This window comes from Frieseomelitta varia, unplaced genomic scaffold (assembly GCF_011392965.1).
Source record: "Frieseomelitta varia isolate USP_RPSP 00005682 unplaced genomic scaffold, Fvar_1.2 scaffold_857, whole genome shotgun sequence".
Taxonomy (NCBI): domain Eukaryota; kingdom Metazoa; phylum Arthropoda; class Insecta; order Hymenoptera; family Apidae; genus Frieseomelitta; species Frieseomelitta varia.
Window position 1 is genome coordinate 35,987 of NW_025110653.1, and position 24,908 is coordinate 60,894.

Sequence of the window (24,908 nt, forward strand, 5' to 3'; positions counted from 1 at the left end):
ATCTTAAAATAATTAATATAATTAAAATAATTCTTTATATAATTAAAATAATTCTTAAAATAATTAATATAATTAAAATAATTCTTAAAATAATTAATATAATTAAAATAATTCTTAAAATAATTAATATAATTAAAATAATTCTTAAAATAATTAATATAATTAAAATAATTCTTAAAATAATTAATATAATTAAAATAATTCTTAAAATAATTAATATAATTAAAATAATTCTTAAAATAATTATAATCTCAATTTCGTTTTACTAATTCCTAGAATCGTATTCAGTTTTTCAATATTATTTTCTTCTAAGAATTATTGAATAAAACTTGAAATTCTAATAAATTTCACTCTTGAAATTTCAATTAATTACAAACTATGTAATCTTACCACTTCGTTTTTTTGATCTCTAATCTCTTTCGTGTATCATCGTGTTTGAATAATTTCTTTTCAGAAGTCCCTTATATGTAAACTTCCAAGTCGATACAACACCTTTCCTTCGTTTTCTCCTCAAATTTCCTTCCTTTAATTGCACACGGTTCTCCGATCATCTTTGAATTTCTTTTTCGATTTGATTTTCAAGGACGACGTGATGCACGTAATCATGAAAATCAGAATTCCTCTGCTTCGCGTGAAATCTGATTATTATCTGATGGGTAAGGTTGGCCAGGAACTGGTGAGAGGGAACGGCAAGCTCAATGGCAACTTCAGTGAGTGCATTCTTTGAATCAAGTTTATTGGTCGGAGGGAAAAAATGTTGCTTCGTGATTGATACTTTCTCCGAGCAAATATACTTAATTATGATAGGAAATTTATCGTAGAAAACAAGTTTCGTGGTAGAAAATTTATAGTTGTGACAATGATGATAGTAATAATAGACAAAGATAGAAGATTAAGATTAACGAAAGACACGAAACGATGAAAACTTTCATATCAGTTATATACACGTACATTTTTTTTCTAAATTATATTTTTTTATAATATTTTATATACACTTCGTGATATTTATTTTAAAATAGTTTTGTTCTTCGTTCCGAAAAAAACAGAAAATGATATAATTTGTAGCTGATGTGGTTAGCGATTTCACAATCGAATTGAAAAAATCCAGTGGACAGAATGGGTTGATTGTTCGCGCAGCGAGAAGCAAGTTGAATTCCAGGAAGCAAAATGTCTCTTTCGAGGGAATGAACGAACAGGGGCCACTGAAATCCATTCTCAGTCATGGTGAGTTTAGTCTTTGTATTACTATTATTATTCTTGCAAAATGATTAATCATTAAAAATGGCAATTTAGCGATTATAAGATAGCATAGCTATGAATTACGTATAAAGTGGAAGCAACATAAATTAATTAATTGATCAAATGATTGTTAAATTAACTCTCATACAGTATCGCCATGTAGGATATTTAAATTTATTTTGAACTTAATATTCTCCTGACTGTGAGAAATTTTGTGATAGAAAAAAATTATAAAATAAAATTAATTAAATTATATAATAATTAATAATAATTAATAAATTATAATAAATGAAAATTATTTAATAATTAATATAATAATTAATAAATTATAATAAATGAAAATTATTCTGCACTTCAATGACTCAATAATCGGAGCAAAAATGGACACGAGCACAAACAAGAATATACAAGAATTTCATATTCAAGAATATACATATTTGTATAAAATAATCGTGAGTCGAAATTGCCTCCAAATGGCAAAAGACTGCAACAAACTCATTGCGGAACCTTATGCCAAAAGCTTTTAATCTATTTTCGCCGTATCATAAAGCCAGTATTTTTCCGTAATTAGTAGTCGAAGAAAAAAGACTAAAATCGTATAGAGAAAAGCGACGTCGATAGACCTAAAAGTCGCGATTATGTATTGGCGATTAATGTATACTCTGCGTTTAAACCGCGGGACATGGCAAGCATGCGTGTAATTACGTAAAAGATGTGACTTGTAAAAAGAAAAGAAAAGAACGCTTTCTTTCGAAAGAGTCATCGTGAGAATGCGTCTTGTCGATTTCCTTTTATTCATCCATTCTATTTAAAGTTTAAGTTTTATCCATATATTTTCTAAATAATTCCTAAATATTACAAGTGTTTTGAATATTTTATATTACATATATTTCCATATCTTTACACGCATAATATAATAATTCATAAATATATCCGCAGTCGAACCACCAAAAATCTTCGTTATGATGTTTCCACAAATATTCCAAAAGTATTAACACTGCGACTATCTAAAGATAAATTTTTCACAGAATTTTCCTAAATTTACAATTACTTGTATTTCTAACAATTGAAACGATTTTTCTCTAAAAATTTTCTTATTCTTATTCCTTACCTGCTTTGATTTCTCCGACACAAATTTCTTCAGTCTTTCCAGTGTTGATCAATTCTAGTAACGAGAAATTTACTAGTCAATTCCGAGGAATCATTTTCGCTGTTCTTCGCCGAGGGGGACGCACCTTTTGCGCGTAACTATAGAAAACAATGGAAGAAAGTAAAAGTGGCCGGGTGTATTGACATCGATCGACCGAAGTAAAAGCGTGCCCATTTTCAGTGGACGTCTTAATGCACCCCATGACTGTCCATCCGCGATGTCCAGCGTATTAACTCGCTTAATCATAGATTCATCGTTGACTTTCGTCCGCAGGTTTGATGGCTGCGGAGGCGGTTGCCGCGATGCTCGCCGACGACCTGGCTACCAAGGCCCTCAACGACAAAACAGCGGACGCGATGATTTACAGAATGTACAAAAACCTTCCGGTCAATTAATTCCGGTGTCGAGGACAACATCTGTCGTTCAACTGGACTTTTGTAACTCCCACAGGTTATACGTATATTGTGCAACGTTGGTTGTCGTATAGTGCTCAAAATAATTCTTTCTCTAGTAGGACGATTTATCGCAATCTTGGCGATTTGGAATTGAAATTTGAACCTTTGAACATTTATATTTAAATTGGTTTGAAAATTTATATTTAAATTGGTTTGAAAGTCAGTTTGAGAGTTAAATAATTGAATCGAGAATTTCTTAATCGAGGTGGTTTATTATATAGAAGAATAATTGAAATGGAAGGTTATTTGTTAGTTGGTATTTATCAAGAAGAAACTTTTGCAACCACACTGTTTTTGAAAATTTGTTTAAAGCGTGAGGATTTATGAGATTTAAGAATATCTCAGCAATAGAAAGATGGATACAATTATTTTGAGAAGAATTATTTTTTAAATTTATTAAATTTCAGCAATTTGGTGATCTTGGAGAAGATGAATACTTATTGCAAGGATAAGTAATAGGGGATGAGATTGATTATTATTTTGAGCAGTATACGAGATCAAATTGCTTGCACTGAATTTCATTCAATAATTGCTGAAACGTTTAAAGAAATTGATTTCTTTAATCAATCTCTTGACTTTTAATCAATAATTGCATGCACTCGTTTATTTACTTATTTATTTACCTTTGTTGGTTTCATCTATTTATCGAGTGTAACATTGAAGAATTATTAACTCGTTAATAATTAGTAACATTACATTTTACTTTATTTTGTATAACTGTATGTAGGTAACTGTACTAGTATAAAATTTCATGCATATATTTATTGCACACATGTTTGACGTTACATACGCTTATTACAAATATCTTATATGTATACTGTAAATCATTCTAGTTTAATTCGTAGAACTTGTGCTTAAGTCATCAATCATTTCCTCCCCTCAGAAACACTATTTTAATGAAATCATTTCTCGAAAGAGAATTCTTCAAACTTTCCGGGACATTTGAATTTCAATTCTCTTTCAAGAAATTTTTTTTTTTTTCAAATCATTTTCCCAAAGAAACATGTTTCAGGGATATTTGAAGTTTCTTGAGAGTTTTCAGACCATGACAAATTCAAGTGATTCCTCTTTAGAATCCAATTAATTATGATGTTTCGTCCAATTCGTCTATCGTTTAACGTACAGGAGAAATTACAAGGAAACATTGTAAGAGTTTACAAAGAGAGAGAGAGTCATAGAAAGAGGTGAAATAAATTGAGAATGAAAGCGATTAAACATAAATTCTTCGAATCGCAACTAATTCTTCTCAGAATTGCATTTTCTTATCACTGAGAGAGAAATAAAGCTAATCCACAAAACAATCCAATTCGTGTGCCATCCTACGATCTTCGATCACAGACGGAAAACTCGTTTTCCGAGTTGTCTGGTTGATTTGCAAACGGGTTCCCGAACGTTACGTATCATTCGTGACACCACCACGGAACCAGTCGGGATTCGTCAGATTTTACATAATCACATTTGGGAAATTCGAGTTACAACAACGTCGACCGATACTCGGGGAAAGTACTTGACAAACATGTGGAAATTCCAGAGAATCGGAAGTCTGCGGTAATTTTTCTTTTCATATTTTTAATCGATCGGACAATCTAGTTGTTAGATTTCTTCAATTATTGTTTCGAATTAATCAGGATACTGTCAGCGGTCTTATTTGGAATTAGATCGATGCTATCGAGTTTTAGTGTTACGTTTATTAAGATTAGAATATTAATATTATTTTTTACAACAGGATATTATTATACATAATTGGGTTATGGCATATTGTAATACGCTCTGAACACTTTCGTTATCGACGGATAGTAGAGACAAAGCGAAGTAATATCGATTGAATACTAATTTTTGGGAAAGAGCGATGAAACTTTTGTAACTGCAAACATAAAATTTAATGATACGAGAATTAAAATAATATAAAATTCTTTTTCGAAAGAATTTAAATTTCTTTAGGAAATAAGTCAGCGTGCGTTTAAAAATGCCCTTCACCAGACTCATTCGAATCTTCAAAAATTCACCGTAGACAATCTACAAATAATTTTCTACGAATCACGGATTAATTGTTTTTCTTCGCTCTAATATTTTTGTGGATATATTTAAAGATTGAGAAACACGCGTTAGTTATTTCTTTGTTTAATAGTTCAAGCATTGGAATAAATTGTTCTCTCGAGAAAGAAGTAATTGATACCTTCCGATCAACACTATATCAACAAAGTAGCTATCATAGAGCATACGGATGTATTAGATATTCGAACGACAGAACTACAACAAAAAGTAGAAAAGGAATTGAATCTGTTGAAATAGTGATCGACGTGTTCATTGACCGTATAACGATCTAATTTAAGTTATATAATATCTTTTTAGAATTTACTCTCGATATCAGAGTGAAAATGTGTGGATTTTCATGGGAACTCGTATTTTCGAGAATGAAATTATTTGAAAGATGCAGCGATACTTTATGCTTAATAATTAATTTTTATTTTAGTTATTCAAATGTTGTTGAAAGCATTCACGTTTCAAATGTTTCATGCACTTTCTCATACTAAAATTTTCTGTATTTGCATAGAAGTCCGACGTTATGACGTTAGAACTGGATCATGGAATATGGTTACACATTACGTGCAATAGTGATAAGTAGTAGTAGAATACTATCTCAAAGGGAAACACGGATTTTGCGTTACGAAATAACTTGGAAATAGAACTCGTGCGTAAATATAACTTACTAACATTATATTGCATGTTGTAAACGCAGATTGTAGGAATATTTCAATGTATTGGAGAATTAAAATATGAAATAAAAGGATTGATATAGAGAATGAATTTAATGTGTTCCTCACACACATTCCTATGTGTCACCTGATATTTCTCACCTGATAATCTCAATAATTTCGTAAAACATTACAATTGTAATTTCTTCATGTTCATTACATTAAAAAATCCCTTTCGCATCTCTCTTTTTCATTGATTTTATTTTATACCAAACATGAAGATTGCACTATATTTGTATAATTATAAAATTATAATTTTAATAGTACAGATTACAATCGATATAACAATATTATATATCGAAACCTATTGTACTATTAAAATTAAAAACAACATTAAATATTATTCAAAAAAGGAATAGGAACTTCTATTAAACGTAAACTTTGTTGCATCATAAATCTCCTCAAGAAACCTTCAATAAAAGTAGCTTGAAAGTTGGCACGAGCTACGAAATTATCAACGTCCAAGAATTACTTAAAACTCTGCAAAAGAAAAAAGACCATCAATTTCAACGAACGAATTTCATAGAAAGTTCGCAACATTTCACGATTAGCATTAAAAAAAAAAAAGAAAATAATTAACGTCTCGAACTTTCTGCAAAACAACACACAGAATGATTCACGATATTTGTGGTTAGGTGTTGCAAACGGGTCGTTGCAAAATCTTAGGAAAATTTTATCCTAATGTAAATAAATTTTATCCTAATTTATCCTAATATAATAATATAATTATAAGATATTATTATTAATAATCGAAACTTTTCCAACTTGCAGTAAAAAGAATTTTCTCTGAACGACGATTTCCCGATACTATTATTTTCTTTTATCGCGTTCTTTCGAAATCGTGAAGAATCACGCGAAAACATCAGGCAGAATTTCCAACAAGGACGCAATCATCATTAGGTTAACGACGAATCATTGCGAGGAAAATTATAATCGCTATTCTCGGCCAGTGGCGAGAGAAATTACAATGCAGGATGTTGTTAGAGGAAGCTGTAATCGACGGAAGACATTATTGGATGCAAAAAAAGGTTAAAATAAAATTCAATATACACATGGTACGAAGGAGAAATAGAATTTTGTTGTCCGATGGTTTAATGTCTGAGTGAGAATTTTGTTTGTTAGGGAATTTATTAGAAAAATGTAGATGAATGACAGATTACTCATTTTTAAAAATAAAGAAATCTGATCCTCACTCTAAAGAATTTTATTTCAGGTTATTATGTAAGCAGAATACAACTTTTATGGAAAAGAATTGAATTTTTTATACTTCACTTTTAAAGGATATAATATTCTAAATTATCAACCATATCTAATTTTGACAATTTCATCAATAAATAAAAGAATCGATGAAAGATTATTCCAAAGTTATATATAACTAGTATTAAATGTATTACCTATTTGTAATTTTCTAATATTTTTTATTTGTTAGATATTAAATCAGTTTATTGATATATGTATCTAATATTGTTGAAACTATAAAACGTTGTATTTTAAAACTATGTTTAGTGATAATAATATTTTATGGATACGAATGAAACACTTTAAATGGACAATATACTATAATAGCGAGTTAATCGATGAACCAATTTGACGCTCTGAAACAAATAAATAAAGTTGAGACATAAATTTTTGTTTACAATAATATAGTACTGCAAAATATCATTTGAAACTATAAAATTACTTATCACTTACAACTGGACCATAAATATTTATATAAATTTGAGAATTTTCAAGGGGCAGTTGAAATGAAAACTTGTTTCGTGTACTAAATATTATAAATATTATAACGAGTAATTTACTTCAGATATTTTTTGCGTACCTTGTGAATCCCATAAAATTTCGCATTCATAAATCATGCACTCGGAAGTGCATAAATACGGGCAGCTTGCTCTTAATGTATAGTAATGTATAATATATCAACGTGTTTTACAGAGGCGAGCCATCAGCCACGAGAAACGAGCGATTTTTTCTACAAGTGCAAACATAACTTTCTACAGTTTGTCCGATTATTATATACTACAATATTATGTAAATGTAAAATCGATTGCTCTGGAATTTAAATTCTGACTTCTAAATAATTAATGATTCTTACTTTCCAGAGTCGACCACAAGGAAGCTTGCGACAATTGTGTAACGTGCGCATTATATAATTCTACTCTCGACATACTTAATCTGTTATTTAATTATTGAATTTTCTTTTAACGATTGTAAATACACAGTTAAAACTTAATTTACTACTAAATGATGCATTTAATTTTGATAGATTCGAGCTGCAAACCCGTACATATAGCAAGCATCTAATTTGCACTTAAAGATATTTCTAAAATTATTTGCAATTTTTTAATTATGAAAAGACTTGACGAAGTTAATTGAGTAATTGCTATCACGTGTTAAATATTACGTTAAGATGATCTCTATTTGTTCTCTGGACGAATTTCAGTTGCTAAATTTTTACTTCGTTTGTATAATATGTATATCTCACGTACAAAATAGCACGCAGTGAATAGTATATTAAATAAAAATATATTAAATAAAATAGTATTTTAAATATTATTATTTAAATTGTTTTCCTTAAGGTGTATTGTTAAGTATTTATTTATTTATGGAAGAATAGTTTCTTCGATGTTAATATTAATCTAAATGTTGCATCTTGTAGTGAATTACAGTGTAAAATTAATAAAAAGAATTTAAACAATACAACTGGAAAGATTGAAGAAATTATTCTATCAAATAAAGCTTACTGTCATTGAAAAAGGAAAAGGTACAGAACCAAGACAATGGAACATCTCACAGATTAAATCGCATCCTGCTTTCCGAAATTTCTCACCAAAGTCTAATTGGACGAATAACAATAATAAATACAGAGTTTACCCAAAAAAAAAATTTAAGAAAAAAAAAGAAACAGAGATAAAACAAAAGAACTGTTGTCACTAAAGAGGGAAACACAAAAATTGAGAAAAAAATTAATTAAAATGTTACATCTCGCTTCACCTCAGCAACAGGTTAAATCCTCCACGTCCTTCGTCCTTCCCCCAACAAAATTTGTACTGGCGATTAGAACAATCTCGACTTACCTCCACGCGACGAGCAACGCAAATTTGATCAAATGCAGGACAGTGTGCATGGCTACGGCCCTGACTGAGTTAAAAGAAGGCATTCTACCGTGATAAATTCTACCATCGAGTGGGGCGGCGTACACTCGGAGAAAGTGCCGTTAGTTCATATATACCGAGGCAGCGCGGGCCATCGTACGCATTTTCAATATCGCTCTCGCTAATTTCGATCGGCGCTGATACGTAGATCACGTCCACCTGACACCAGATAGCGACAGGATGACGTTGCTGATCGGATTGTTACTGGTTGCCAGCTGGACCGGGGCTGCCATCGCCGGACTACGTGAGTATAGCATTTTGATTTCTCCGATTATTAACTCACCGAGGACCAAAGTCGCATCGAGGAACAATTGTCTTCATTGTCTTCACGTTTGGTTTACAGTGTTAAAATTTATTTTTTCTTTAGAAAGAAAGAAAGAGACAATTTCAACAGATTTGAGTTATTTCTGCCACGATTTTATAATTTTAATTTTTTTTTTTTTTTTTTTGTTTCTTGCAAAGTTTTAGGTGTGTTTTAATTATATTGAGAATATTGAACTATTCTTCTTTATAAGAGGATGAGATATAGATGTGTTTTAGTTTGAGAAAGGTCTATTCTTCTTTGGGTAAAACTCTGTCCCTTTCGAGTGTAATTTTATTTCTCATATGGATATAATTTAACTTGAATGAAAGTCGAAAGCAGTTGTTCTTGAGTAAAATTCTATTCCTTTGAAGCATAGAAAAATTTTAATTTTGAAATATATGGTGTGATATATTTTCCAAACAAACACAAAGATATAATCGATTATCTATCGATTTCGAAGAAGAAATTTTAAAATAATTCTTTATACAAATCTGTAAAATTATTGTGATAAACTTAAAAATGTGGAAAGTAATAATATCGATAAAATAGTAATTAAACATAACATGATTTGAGAAAAAAATTCACAAATCTAATTAATTTCATGATACTTTATAATTGTCACTATGGTAAGAAATTGAAGAATATGGTACTAAGAATTACAAATATGTGTAGTGCCAGTTAAAAAAAACTCAGTGATTAATACTTATATGGTAATCTGATGTACTAGTTTTAGAACGTTGACAGAAACACGCAATTGCTCACAACTTTTGTTTAAAAAGGTTACAAGGATAAATGAAAAGTTGTTGATATCATAGCTACTCGTAATTCAATTTTATCATTCAAATTCATTTCATTAATGCATGTATATCAAATATAAAAAGAAGTATTACTATTTATATTCGAATCAACTAGAGACTTCATCTTATTTTATGAGTTAAAATAACTGAGTTTTTTTTCCTATAGGCTAACTTAATTAATTCTATTGAAATTTACTGCTATTATCGTAACAGCTACTGTTACTTCATCGTCATTACTCACATATGTACATTATCACTTTTCATATTTTTGCATTATATAAATTAAATGTACGTAGACCACTCAATTTACGAAATGTGAATTGCGTTTATACTATTTCTCATATTTTAATAAACACCAAAAAACTCTTCCTATAAATAGGCTAGAGTATAGTGAAGCAGCTGAAGTTTGTCTGACTATAAGCAACCTAAACTACTAACTAGTATTGTTGTAACAACTTCGTTATTAATAAATACATGTATAATATAGAAAGATATATTATTTTTTATATTTTAATGATATAGAAAAGGGAACTCATATAAATCTTAAACCACTGTAAAATTACTGAGGAATAAAATAATTGAGAATTGGTCTGACTAAAGACCAACATTCTACTTAAATAGGTCGTCTACTTTGTCTCTTTTGAATGCGGTGTAATTGAATAAAAATCTATGACATTTTAATCAAAGTTCAAGTGAAATATGATTCTAAAATCTCCATTGATCGTTTTGACAAACATGAATTGTAAATATTCCATTGAAAGGCGACGTAATATTGAACTTCTTTATGAAAGAAAGTATTTGAAATTTAGATTTAGAGGCAGAGAAATATGAATACATTTATTAGAAATAATAAACTATACTGTCGTTGTATACTGTCGTTGAAATTTTACATTAATTAGTCAGAGTATTTATTAAATTTCAAATATTCGCTGTAACATAATAAATTAATATAATTGACGAATAATACTTGAATACTTTCAATTAGAAAATTTATGATAAAGAAAAGTATATAATGTTAAGTATTTGCAATTGTGTCTCAATGTTTTCAGTGAAAAATTGAGAAATTGCCCTCGATCGAATTGGAATGGAACAAAATGGAAATAAATAGTATTTTACGAATTTACAGTGATTACGGTGCGTTAGTCGATTTCTTGGAACGAATTTGTCAAGGAGGAAGAAACTTGTTTCATGAGAGAAAAGTTACAGAAAGCGAGAGAGGACGTTTAGAAACTTTATCGTCCGATTAACTTTCGATGTTATAGCATAAGTTGACACTTGCAAACAGCTGTTAAAGGTAAAATGACGTAGTGTGACGTAATGGACGTGTCGAACAGTTTCGAGAGTGGTTTTCGATATTATCGAACGTGGAGAAAGGGATTACAGAAAATAGAATTGAACTTTGTTCCTTGAATTTCCTTCACGCTCCAGTAAACACGAATTTCGTTGCTCAATAGAATTAGAAAATTATTTTTATGAAATAAGAGAGCGATTCAGAGGACGTTTGCGTTATTTTGTTAAATTATTTACATGTATACAAAATTTCAGATAATTCTTTATTTAAAGGTGCAAGAAAATGATTGTAAAAAACTAAACGTAGATCGAAGTTTGTATTCCATTATTTTTATTGGGAGGAAGAATGAAATAAAGGAGTAAAAAATAGGAAAAAGTAGAGTTGAATGATATTAACAGAAAAAAAAAAAAAAAAAAAAAACACTTTTTCGGAAGTTTTCACTATCTTTTATGTTTTGAGATAGAGGATATTAAATTCTACAAAATTTCTGTCTACGCAAAACTTTCAGTTCAACAATGCACTCAAAACTTGACCAATGTAATCGTGACAGTCACAGTTAATGTAGATATCAATGAAACTTCAAAATAACGTTCTACATAAAATTCCATAATATTACCGAGACTTAATTAAAATTTCGTCAATGAACAAGACGCGCGTCCAACGTTTCATTCGCGAAATGATTTTCGAAGCAAACGTCCAAATATCCTCTCGAATCACAGTCACAGTCACGCGAAACGTCCCTCGATAAGAGTAATTTCACCTTCAAATTCCCAATCAACGTCATTGTTACATCTCCCCGCTGTTTACCGCGCCTCGAGCTCCGCGAATCGATCGAACACTTTTTCATCGATCGTTTAGAAATTCGGGTCGAACAGACCGGCTCTCCTTTCACAGAGAGCGAACCCCGATAATCGCCCGTTCGAGATCACGACGAACGATCAATCGTCCTGGACGATCAGCTCTTTCTAGCTATCGGCGATCTATCAATCAGCAAACAACGTATCGATCCTTTCTCGAACACGCGTGTGCCTCCTCTTCTCCTCGAGCGATCGAGAGCCACGCCATTACGCGGAATTGGCAGAAAAAGCGCGCGCGCACGCACGCACGGCCAGCGTAATTTCACTTTCTACCGAGAGCCAGTGTATTCACTTTCGATTTTAGGCCTGGTCTTCGACGATCGGTAAAAAGAAAAACGAAAAAAAAAAAAAACAGAAAAAATGCACCATCGAATGGTCGTTCAGTAATCCAAGGTTTCAGCCAGTTTTAGCTGCACGTGAGTTGAAAAGCTGGAAAGGAACGGGAGGGTTTGATTTGTTCATGGTATAATAGGACCACTTTCCGTGACAAGATGTTGAAACGCGGGTACAAGAAATGTTAACGTGTAAATCCTAAAAATCAAGTGACACGTTTAATTTTTTTATCGAGCTCTAAGTTTCATTTCTGGGATAAGGATGTTTATGTAAAAAAATTTTGTACAAATTTGGAAAATGAGTCAAGTGTAGTTAATTACAATTCAATTGCCGAATTTTCGCGCAGCTGTGGATCAAACGATTTGGAATTTCATGTACTTGATAATATTTAATTAATTAGAAGTCAAAGCTATTGATCAAATTTAATTACGAAATATAAAACGTCGATCTATCTCGCCTCGGGTACTGAAATGTGCGTCCGCGTTGCTTAACGCGGTGAAAATCAGGCCATTTAAATTGCTTGAACTGCGACCAACTAAAATAATTACGGGATTAACAAACACACGAGTCGTGCTTTTCACCGATTGGAATGCCTGGATCCCTTTCGCAACGTAAATGGAAGTTTTGCTAAGTCACGCCAGCTGGACGCATTTCTTCTGCAAATGCTTTTATGCTACATCTAAAGATAATTAAACAGAGATATTGTAACAATCGAATTCCCAATTAACAATTTCTCTAACATCTGGAAATATTTTTAATTTCCAGAAAGAAGATTCGAGAAAAATTTTGCAATTAATCTGTGAAAAATTTTACGCACAGCAGAAGAAAGAAGAAAATAGATAACGATACATGGCAATTAAATTAATGATCATTATTATGAAACTATTATTACAAAAACATATAGTAATATTATTATTACCATAAAATTATCATCAGAAATAACTTGCTGTAAATTAATGATTATTATTATGAAGCTATTATTACAAAAACATAGTGATATTATTATTCCCAATTAACAATTTCTCTAACATCTGGAAATATTTTTAATTTCCAGAAAGAAGATTCGAGAAAAATTTTGCGCACAGCAAGAAGAAAATAGATAACGATACATGGCAATTAAATTAATGATTATTATTATGAAACTATTATTACAAAAACATATAGTAATATTATTATTACCATAAAATTATCATCAGAAATAACTTGCTGTAAAATCATTGTCATAAAATTACCAGAAAATTATCAAAGACCGTTATTAATAAAATTTAATGAAACAACCTTTGAAATAAAAGAAGAAGAAGAAGAAGAAGATAAATTTTCTTTAAAAAAAAAAGTAATATCTTCGTCTTGTCGTTGCGTTACAATTAATTGTAGCTGTTCGTTATTGTATCAAATTGTAAAAATCCAAATCTTTCTATCTTTCACTGTCGCCAACGTTCTGATACATTATTACATCACATTTTGCAGCACCTGGTATACAATCTTGTCCACGAACGCTCGACCTGGGACAATACGACAGTTGCGTGGTGCAGCGATTGAAGGCTATAACACCGTACTTGGCCAAGGGAGTCCCGTCCTTGAAGTTGCCGGCGCTAGATCCCCTGTTCCTGCCGTCGTTGACGGTGGACAGAAATCTGGATTCGTTGAAGATCAAGGCGAACATGAGCCAGATCCGTGTGCACGGCGCAACGAATTTCATCATCGACGACTTGAAGGCCAATCCGAACGATCTGTCGGTGCGTCTGAAAGTTCAGCTGCCCCACGTCCACGTTAACGGAGATTACGATGTTCAAGGGAGGCTGCTCCTACTTCCGTTGAACGGTGTTGGCAGTTTCAAAGGAAATTTCAGTGAGTCTTAAAGAAAGCGTTGTATCTGTCACAAAACTGGACGAAAAAATTAAATGACGCTTTAGAAAAATAATGATTAAACTTAACATTATAGTAAATTTTATTATAGTAAATTATTATTATTATATACTTAAATAGCGTATAATAGTATATATATTTAATACTTAAATATATATACTTAATATTATTATTATAGTAAATTATTATTATTATTATATACTTAAATAGCGTATAATAGTATATAATAGTTTAATACTTAAATATATGTACTTAAATATATGTACTTATTATTATAGTAAATTATTATTATTATTATATACTTAAATAGCGTATAATAGTATATAATAGTTTAATACTTAAATATATGTACTTAAATATATGTACTTATTATTATAGTAAATTATTATTATTATTATATACTTAAATAGCGTATAATAGTATATAATAGTTTAATACTTAAATATATATACTTAATATTATTATTATAGTAAATTATTATTATTATATACTTAAATAGCGTTCTTTACTATATTAATATAGTAAAGAACGCTATTCAAATAATAAATAAAATTAAAAAATATCCTCTTCTGTTAGATATATAAATTAACTCCGCGTGTTACGATCAATTTCTACAAAAAGACAATCGTCGAAATAGATGTCACCACTTTCTATATATGTTATATACTTCTTTCGCTGAATTGTCACGTAAATTTTTAAACCTTCAATTTAAATATATTTGAATATTCGTGTGACTCACAAATTTCTTTCACTGTTACAGCTAACACGGAGGCGCAAGTAACTGCCCAAGGCAAAGAAATAACTGATAAGAACGGAGTGCAGAGAATCGAAATTGATAAGCTAGTGACGAAAATTCGCGTAGGAGACGGGAACATTAGACTAAAAGCGCCACCTTCTCACACTATAGCTGGTAAGTTTATTCTTGTCTTTTCAGGAAAAGATGAATTAGTTGAATTCTATTTGAAAATCTATTCCTCGTGCAAACATTCTTTAATGATCAGTTTAAACTAAAATAAATATAAAAATCGCTTTCAAATTTCTCCGTAAAATTTTCGGTGACTTAAACATGACAAAAGTCTTTCGTTCTAAATGTCCTTAATAATCCACTTCAAACAGTAAAAATTTCTTTTTATTCGTACTCAAACATTTTTTCTTTTTTCTTTAATTAAATTGATTCTTAAATAATTCAACATTTCCTAATAATATAATATCAATAGTATTCATAATATATTTGACAAATATCTAATAATTAATAATAATAATAATAGTAATATGATAAATAATTCTAATAAAAATAATAATTTGTAAATATTGAATCTAGCACAAGAAAACAGTTATCCTATTCTTCATTTATTCTCTAAACAAATACATGTACATATATATGTGTACAATTACAAAATGAAATCATTTCTTAAATCCTTCACTTAAATCTCTCGTCATTGAAACGTGATGAAACTTCTCTCAATTAAAATAACATTTAATTATAGTTAATTGTTAATAATTCAATGTTATTAGAACTCTTCATTTTCTCTCGTTTGAGTCAATATCCTCAGATCTTTCTCAACGACCACAGTCCGCGAAGCTTTTGTCCAACTTCCTCCCTTCTTCGTTCCCCGATCTATCCCCATTTCTTTCTTTTTCTCACCTTCCCGTGCAATTTCGCCTTTCCAGCTGACGCAGCGGCCACGTTCTTCAACTCGAATCCACGCTTAGTCCTGGACATTGCCAGCCCGATTATCGAGGACACGGCGGCGACTGTTAGCAGAGCATTGGCTGCTAGAGCGTTGGGGGCTCTGACAAAAGAGGAATTACTACCCTAGTCCACGTTCATCACGTTATGTGATCCCATAATAGGTAATCGTGTAGTACGTTTAGACACGTTTCCTGTCGCGTGAGTTATCAGCTTATTCAATAATTCGTATTAATTAATAACTTAATTTCAATGTGCAGTAGATTGGCGTGTCGTCATCGTGTTTTGAAACTTAACTCTGGCACAGCAATGATAATCATTCAAAATTTTGTCCAGTCGTGAATTACAGCTACGATGAAAAAGAGATTTAGTACGTGATAGAAATTCGTTTTTGTATTGTAACTTGTCGAGTAATTTATACTCGCTGCTTATCCATTTTTCTCCACTACTGGTGGTTTTTCGTATTTTATCCAGTCTTATGAATATATTTTATAATGGTACGGTATTCTGAATTATCGTAGGCATGATTCGAATTAATTTTAATATTGAAAATCAGATCGATAGGAAACGCGTTAAGGTGAGAAGAATTTTCTTAATCTTTCTAAATATTTAGATAAGACACAGTGCTGTATATTAGATACAATTTAATGTGATTAACTGTAGAATTACAATTATATCATCACTATAGCTTATATTGAAAATCGTTCGAACGGCTCTCGTCAAAGAGAAAGAAAATGATAATTTCCATTTTCACTTGCAATGTAATTGTTATGCATTATAAAATTGTTGGAAAGGATTATCACGTGATTTAAAAACAACGAGCATAATCAATCTTCGAAAGAATTAGAAAAAAATTTAATTGACTGCTTGATCAATTTCTAGCACTTGCACTTTTAAATGTCACATTCTAAGTGACTGAATATTCTCAGAATTTATTCTTTTAATTACAATTTATTTTCATCATTATCTTTCGTTTGAATTCTATTCTTTGATCGAGACGTTTTAATTGCGTTGTTGGACATAAACATGTAACACTAGACATAGAAAATCTATCTATTGTTATAATTACATAATAGACATAGAAAATAGATAAAGATACATAAAATATATTTTTGAATATTTTATAGAATAATATAAAAGCGATTTTTCTTTAAGATGTATATAAATTTGTGTTTTAACGTGGACGATGGATATTAAGTTTTGGATATAATTGATTTTGTGATTTTTTTTATACAATTTATTACTACAATTGTACAATTGTTCGTTTCATTTTATTAGAGAACAAATCCCAATGACTGGCAGTAATTATTCGCCTATTTGTCGTCTGCTTAACAAATTAGAGTATAATTACACAATTCTATACAATCGTAAAATCATTGTTGTCTATTTTTTTTTTTTTCTTTTGATATCTCGTTTGATTGATCGTTCGTTGCTTTTATAGTAAGCAATATAGTAATAAATGTTATAACAAATTTGAAGTAAATATTTATTTTATTATGATATTTAACAATGTACACCCTACATCTATCTACCTATACATTTCAAATCCACACCTAAATATTTTTGGAAATTTCACGTATACATGCTTACAGCTTTTTTTCAATTATTTTCCAAGAATTTTTCAAAAACTTATTTCAAATGATTTATTTACCAAATTTTTCAACAATTTCTATAAACAATTCATACTTCTCAAATCTTACATAGTAAACGAATTGGGTCATTGAAGACCCAAAGAAAAATTTCATCCTCGAATTTGAAATTTTCGCTAAAATCTTTTGAAACGTGTAACTCACCAGACACTAACAAATACGCAGAAGATATCGACAAATAACAAACCAGAATATTTGTAGATTTTTTGAGGATCTAGGAGAGTGAAGGAAATTGATTTTAGTGGCAAGGATGTGCCGATGTTAAGAAACAAAGAATAAAAATAGAGAGCTGTAGAAATTTTTACAAAACCACCCGGGAACCGAAGTCTAAGAGACAGAAAAATCGAAAATTTAACCTTCTGGAAACAGTTCTTTGTACGTGAAGGACTTTGTGATTTTGTTGGTCACGTCTGTGAAAAGTTCTGCCAACGATGTTTCCAGCACCGGTGTAATTTCGTTCAATATCAGGTCGTTATTATTGTTTATCAACTCGTGAGTAGCGTCAGCTAATTGAAAGAGAAAACACGTAATTAACATCTCGTGAAATAGGCAACGAAATTCATTATTTTTCCTCATTTAGAGCATTTAAATTTGAATTTTTTTCTCAGTTCAAATATCTCTTGCTTTATTTCAATAATTAATGTTCTAATTTGTGATTCGTGACAAAGCAAGGTTCATTCGTTATTACCAGGATCTCAGAGTTAATTAGGATATCGAAAATTATTTACAATTCTTTAAAATTTAAATTGTTTGAAATAAATTATTAAGAAGAGTGTCTAACGCGACAGTTGGCTTACCAAGAACATTGTCACCGCCGAACAAATTACTGAGGTGTAATTGTGCCCTGCCAATTTTGATCTTCAGCTTCATCTTCTCAAAATTCAGATAGACATCGTTGCCTCTGTGCAGTTTGCGCGCTCGTAGAATAACGTCCGATTCGTAGTCGGCTTGAAAAATAAAAATAAATGTACAACACGTAGCAAATAGAATTTTCATAAATCTGTTTAAGATTCATAGTATAGGACTAGTTTGCAAGGACTCATTGTTTCGTCCTCTTGGTATTTGGAGGATACTGAAAGGATCTGACTATTATTATCAATTTCGATGTTTTTTAAAAATCTCTTTAGAAATAGTTACTGAAGGTTCCAGTGATATCTCCCTGGCCTGTCACTTTCAGCAAAAGTATCGTTGCGTCGATCTGATATTTCCCTTGGAACGTTAGCTTGTCGAAGTTGATCTTGAAGGTGAAGACCACGTTCTCGACATCCGCCTTAAAGTCACGAATTTTAAAAGTGGACGGACCAGACACCTGTTCTCACATAAAACGTAAATTGTTCGTGAACGAAATCAATCGAGCACTTGCGTTAAGTGAGGTAAAAATAATTGTCGCATTTAAGAGGAGAAATATCTGAAAAGAAGAGTATCGTTAAAAGTAGCTGAACTTTTGAAACTTTTGACAACACTTTTGACAATTTAATCGGCTGAAAATGGAAAATGTCGGCGGCTAAAGAAAATTTCGAGCGTGTCTGTTTGACATTTAAACTACTGAATAGATAAAGGAAAGATACTGATCCAAAGTAAATGTCGTGCACGATCAACTCATCGACATTTGAAAGGAAATTTTGAAATTCATAGCCATTCGTCTCTTTGTTATTTAAATTTTTGAAGACAAAATAGACGTTGGTTGAAGAGAAAATGTCAAATGCAAGTAACTCTTTGACACGAAGAAAGGAGAAAATCTATCATTCCAATCTTCTCAAAAAATTTTTGAAAAGACACCTCACTTTTCAATGCGAGAAGTAACGAAATTTCAAAAGACTGCTACAAGGAAAGTGCAGAATGACGCTGTCCAGTGCCAAAAAGGGGAATCTTTACGAATTCGTATGAAAAATTGAAGAGAATAACAAATAACAAGGAAAGCACTGCATGCTACGTGTGAGATAAATATACGAAAAAAAAATAGAAGAAGAAGAAGAAGAAAAATTCTCTCCAACTTGTCATTCGTAATAATATTCTGAAATGTGTCAACTTCTACGTAATACGCGTCAGTGCTTTTTCAACCGATAATTATCAGCATAAAAAGGTCAGATGATATTGATCGACGAGGAACTCTCTCCATTCCGCTAATTTACCCGCATGTCCGTGAGATTGACGTCAAGCCTGGCTCCGACTGGTCCTCTGGACAGACGTATTTGTTTGAGGTTCAATGGTTCGATGGGCGGTGCGTCAAGTTCCGGTATTCCAACTGATAATTTATCACGAAGCTGTTCTATCGATCGGACGATGCATTTGTTGATGTCCGGATCGCTCTTCTTGCACGGCTTTATGTAAGGCGCTGCAAGAATTGAGCAATTGCTCCAACTGGATTTGCTGTTCAACGTCGGAGTCGCCGGCCATATTATTATTACGCGTATTACTATAAGGAAAAACGTATATGTGGTCGATCAGGATCGAGGTGTCAAGGCGTTAGGAAATTCGGAACGAGAATCCGGAAAGCAGCAATTAGAGATTGGGAGATTGAGAATTTTTACTCTCTGCTTTTCATTATCGCTTTGATAATTTAGAGTTAAGTGGCTTTTTGATCCATTTTGATCTCTAATTTTTCTTTTTTCTAACTTTAGAAATTCGTATTTTTCTTGTTAATACGTTTCTAGTATTATTCTATCGATATTTTAACTTTCTGTTTCATTAGCATTTCTAAGTTTGAAGGTAAAGTGCAAAAATCATCGTCTGGTTCACATATTCAATGTTTATAATTAAACTTTAATAATTATAATTATTATATTTATAATTAACTTTGGTAACATTCAAAGTTTATATAATTGAACTTTAATAATTTGGAGATCTGAAAGTATTTGAAACGAGATGAGACTGAAGCGTGAAACTTTGAGAAACAGAATAATAGGGTTGAAAAGAGATTAACAATTAAGAGATCAAGAACCAGAAAGATTATAATTCAGCAAACATCCAAACCTAGCCATGGAATTAAAGACGTACGAAATCGCGGTGAAAGAATTAAAGAATTAAAAATCAAACATGCGGAGGACTAAAAGTAACAAATAAAGAATAAAAAGTAAAGAGTCAAAGATCAAAGGTCAGAATCAAAGAGTTGAAAATGAGGTAGCAAGGAAATTAGAAGTTAGGAATCAAGGATTACAGACAAAGAATGTGTATAGTAATTAAGATTCAATGATCTCGAATTAGAAATGAAGAAGAAAATAATTGGTAATCAGGAAACGTGAACGACATTGCTTTAGCAAAAAATAGTGTTATTCTAAGAAAGCGACCAAAACATCATTGACTTGTTATTATGACGTAAGGTGTTTAATCAGTGTTGTTGACATTGATATTTAATTATAGATTCAAAAGCTATAATTACTATTACCACAAACACGTACATCATGCTGAAAAAAAATTTACAACTCAAATGTCTCTTTGCAATTATACATCACGCTATTTTCCAACAATTATTTATCGTATCATTTCATGCACAATCGCAAGGAAATATTGTTAATTATTACTAATAATGTGCTACTATTTTACATTCAACTTAACTTAAAAAATTAACATTCGGAACTAAATTTTCATCAAAGGTCGTTTTGCACTTTATAATATTATTGCTTATTATTATATATTGTTATATTCTTATATATTATTATTATTATATATTGTTATATTGCTTATTATTATATTCCTTGAAAAACTGTAAAATTTAACAAGGAAATGCACGTAATGAATTTTCTATCGGAAAACCGTGTTTTCCATTTAATTTGTCAATTTGTCAACAGCTCGTCGAAAATCTTACATTTCATCGGTGCTGGAAGAGACGAAGTTTTTATTTGCTCAGTTCGATTTAATTTGGAAAACTGGATTTAACTTATTTTTTTCGGAACGAATGTCGTCAGAACGAGCCAGATCTTGATCCCAAATTGAACGAGCTCAAGGACGTGAATACCGCCCAAGTTAAAAAAAAAAAAAAGAAAAAAAAATCGAAAGCAGCGCAAGAGATGTCGTGTGAAATGCACGCGACATACTTCTATTTTTCTACGAAGAGTCGCTGTTGGACTTGGAATTTTGTAATCGACAATTAGTGCCAACTTCCTCCCGAGTTACATGTCGTTGGCATTAAGCAACGCGTAAAAAATTGACAGAACTAAATGGGACGATTAATTCATCTGAAATTCTTGTGGACCGATCGATCGAGTGTATTGTTGATTGTAGCGAGTATTAGAACGTTATTATCATTATTGATCATAGACAATTCCCTCTCGTTTAAGAAAATAATGCAAAATTTTTGCTAAAAATTGTAGACATTTTTTTTCAATTTACAATCTTTTCTATTTCTGATTGTTTATCCTTTCATTTCTGATTTAATCGCCTTTTTATTGTATGGAAATACTTACGTAAAACAGCGAATGCTGCAGTGAACAGAATGGCTGTTAAGCTGAAAAAAAAAGGGAGGAAATAATTAAGTGCTGTTGCATTATACTTTATTATAATTATAATTTTAAATTGTTTCTAATAATTTTCTATTTTGGAGAGGATGATAAAAACTAGTGTTTTATCTTTCTCAATTTAATTTCTGTCGTTTTATGAGAAATTTGAATCGCATTTAAAAAAAAAAAAAATAGAGAGAAGGAAAGAAGTAACAGAAATGTAAATACTGTTGCGTTTTTAAAAGAATGTAACTAGGTGTATTTCGTTTTATATAATACCTACTAATTACTAATTATAATCGTATACCGTCCAACTAACTAATTAACGAAATTTATTTACGATGAATATAAACGAAAAAGTCTACTATAAATAAATAATTACATAGTTGCTCGTGAGTAAACGTATGGTCATTAAAAAACTGCGTGTCTAAATGCAGGAAATTCTTTATAAAAAAATAACGCCAAGATTGTATTGTAAAAAAAAAAATAGTATTTTAACTGCGATTCAGTATAATTCGCCACGATAATATACGAAATATGAAAATATGTTGAAAATTCGTAAAATAAAGTTACGCAACAATTGCTACGTATTTCAAAAAATGTATTAATTTATAAGGGCGTAATTCGTCGTTGAATAATCGATTGGAACAAAAAAAGGAAATAATTGAGAGTAGTATTGCATCAGTATTTCCAGGCTGTGGTTTGTGAAACTTTATGTCTTCCGCGTTTTACAATCTTGCAAATTGTCAGCGTGCGTTAGTCACTGAAGAAACATTTCTCGTACCCACGTTTTTTTTTTTTTTTATTGTAGAATTTAAATTTTACACATTGTGTGCGTTTTGACGTCTTCGTTGCAATACTTTGATACACACATATGTTCTTGTGTTTTCACCGTTCCACAGAAAAGCAAAATTAGGTAATAAATAAATAATTATTAGCTGAATAATTCACTGAATTATCCAATTAAAAATCAGACTGTAGATTTTGTGTAATAATTTAACACTTCAGTTATTAAGAATACTGCCCTTAATCTATTATATCCAACTTCAATTATGTAATGCTCTTAAATTTTGCAATTGGTTAATTTACAACTATACAATTACATAATGCTCTCAAATTTTGCAGTTTCACAGAAAATAAGATTACAACACTATTTGATCTCCAATCATATTTACTCTAATTTAAAATTTAGGAAATTTAATTCAAAAAAGAAAAATTTCAAACTAACAACTGGTACAAATCGATTCAATGGTATATCGATGAAGTAGATAGTAAAGCAAAATCTACAAAAAAAAAAAAAAAAAAAAAAAAAAAAAAAAAAAAAAAAAAAAAAAAAAAAAAAAAAAAAAAAAATGAAAAATAGATAGCAAGAGCCAAAAGATAAAATTTCACGTTCCATAATGAGATCCATCCTTCCAAAAACTTAAAACATCCACCAAGCAGGCACGTCGTAGCTTTCACTCGGAAACGTTCGTTCGTTTAAACGAGGAAAAGACAAAAGCGGCCAGCGATGAACCACAACAAAACGAACGAAATTCCGCCGTTAATCAATTTGAACGCGATGATCGATTCATTTCTTGTGCTAATTTCGAATCAGCGAGACGCGGAAATGCGGAGTAGTAGATGAAAGAAGACAAAAATTCGTCGTACCAGAGGCGAACAGGAAGAGCGTACATCGCGAACGGTCAGCAGGTTCTCTCTCGAGCGACTAGCCGATCGAGAGACAGGGATGATATGTAAAGCCACACGATCCCCGATGCAAGACTGCAGGAATTGCCTTATCGCACTAAACATGTTGATCGCCTCGTGCCAGTTGTCGGTCATTGGTCCAGCCCCAAGTAGATTGTACCACAGTGTTGACGGTCTGGAGAACGGTGTTGCACGAACCTGTCGCCTTTTCATCGCTATTTTCACAACGACGAATTTTCGACGTTCTCCAAAGTTCTATTCTCTTTCAAGAAAACAATCAACGCGTACGAACGTGAACTTCCTAGTATCGACAGTATATCGATATATAGAAGTATATATCGTTTAAGGGGGTATTTTAGTGTGAACTTTTGAAAAAATCGAGTCTTTTTTTTGCATATTCTTAAAAGATAGTTTCAGAAATAAATCTCTGTAACCTTACTATTATTTCTAAAATTAACGAAGTTATGGTTATAAATCTCTGTAACCTTACATATTACTCCTAAAATTAACGAAGTTATGGTTGTTTGAAGGAAGCGACGACCAGCGTCGTTATTACCGCAATACAACTTTGAAGGCATTTTTCTGGAAACTATGTTTTTCAGAACCGTGATATCCCAAACCTAACCCAAACCTAACCAATTGACTCGAAATTTTAAGTATTTGGTACATGTGTGACTATAGCCCCTAACAGAATCAACCAAAAAATTTTATTTTTTATATTTTTTTGGGGCTTCCGAACAAGTTTAACAAAAACATGCAAAAATCGATAATCGAACTTCAAAGTATCGCACCCTTTTTTTAATTACCGACTTTTTTCTTTTGCTTTGGTATCTGCTATAGCCAAACTCATACTAATTAAGGAACATTCACGTTCTTTTCATTTGCAACAAGCAGAATCGCCGGAAGCATGGACGCCGTGAGACGACCTTTTTTGAAAGCGACTATGTTTGAGAATATGCAGTGCCACTTATTTTAACTTTTTTTGTCCCAAAAAATGTTAAAACATCGTTGAAACACGTACAAATAAACCTTGTCAATTTGACTGCAAAAGGTATAATAGTTTCTTTGCAAAAAATTCCCTAACAAAGTTAAAAAAAACACGCACTAGAATATCCCACTTAAGCATGTTCTGAATATTTTTTTCTCTCGTAGTTTAAGTCGTGTCACTTCACGAAAACTTCGGATTTAGGTTCGTTCAACTTCGAGCGTTGACTTGTTCGGTTGCTGTTCTTTCTGAGATTGGA

At 31.2% G+C, this 24,908-nt stretch overlaps 3 protein-coding genes across 3 annotated transcripts in view; 2 read left to right on the forward strand and 1 right to left on the reverse strand.

Annotated features, from left to right (window-relative positions):
* The window catches only part of LOC122536630, a 7,684-nt gene extending 3,721 nt beyond the window's left edge, over positions 1-3,963 (forward strand). Inside the window, exons 3-5 of the mRNA XM_043669121.1 lie at positions 584-710; positions 1,066-1,224; positions 2,663-3,963. Coding sequence (XP_043525056.1) covers positions 584-710; positions 1,066-1,224; positions 2,663-2,784 — 408 coding nt within the window. The 3' untranslated portion in view covers positions 2,785-3,963. The remainder of the gene's footprint in view (positions 1-583; positions 711-1,065; positions 1,225-2,662) is intronic.
* Positions 3,964-8,819: 4,856 nt separating this feature from the next.
* LOC122536634 (circadian clock-controlled protein daywake-like) lies at positions 8,820-17,373 on the forward strand. Its single transcript, XM_043669126.1, has 4 exons — positions 8,820-8,996; positions 13,802-14,182; positions 14,961-15,110; positions 15,872-17,373. The coding sequence occupies exons 1-4, from the start codon at positions 8,933-8,935 to the stop codon at positions 16,018-16,020; spliced, it is 744 nt and encodes a 247-aa protein (XP_043525061.1). The 5' UTR covers positions 8,820-8,932; the 3' UTR covers positions 16,021-17,373.
* Positions 17,363-23,778, reverse strand: LOC122536633. Its single transcript, XM_043669125.1, has 6 exons — positions 23,626-23,778; positions 21,943-21,983; positions 19,672-19,874; positions 18,677-18,848; positions 18,337-18,486; positions 17,363-18,045 (listed from the first exon to the last, which is right to left on the reverse strand). The coding sequence occupies exons 1-6, from the start codon at positions 23,649-23,651 to the stop codon at positions 17,891-17,893; spliced, it is 747 nt and encodes a 248-aa protein (XP_043525060.1). The 5' UTR covers positions 23,652-23,778; the 3' UTR covers positions 17,363-17,890.
* Between the last annotated feature and the right edge of the window lie 1,130 nt (positions 23,779-24,908).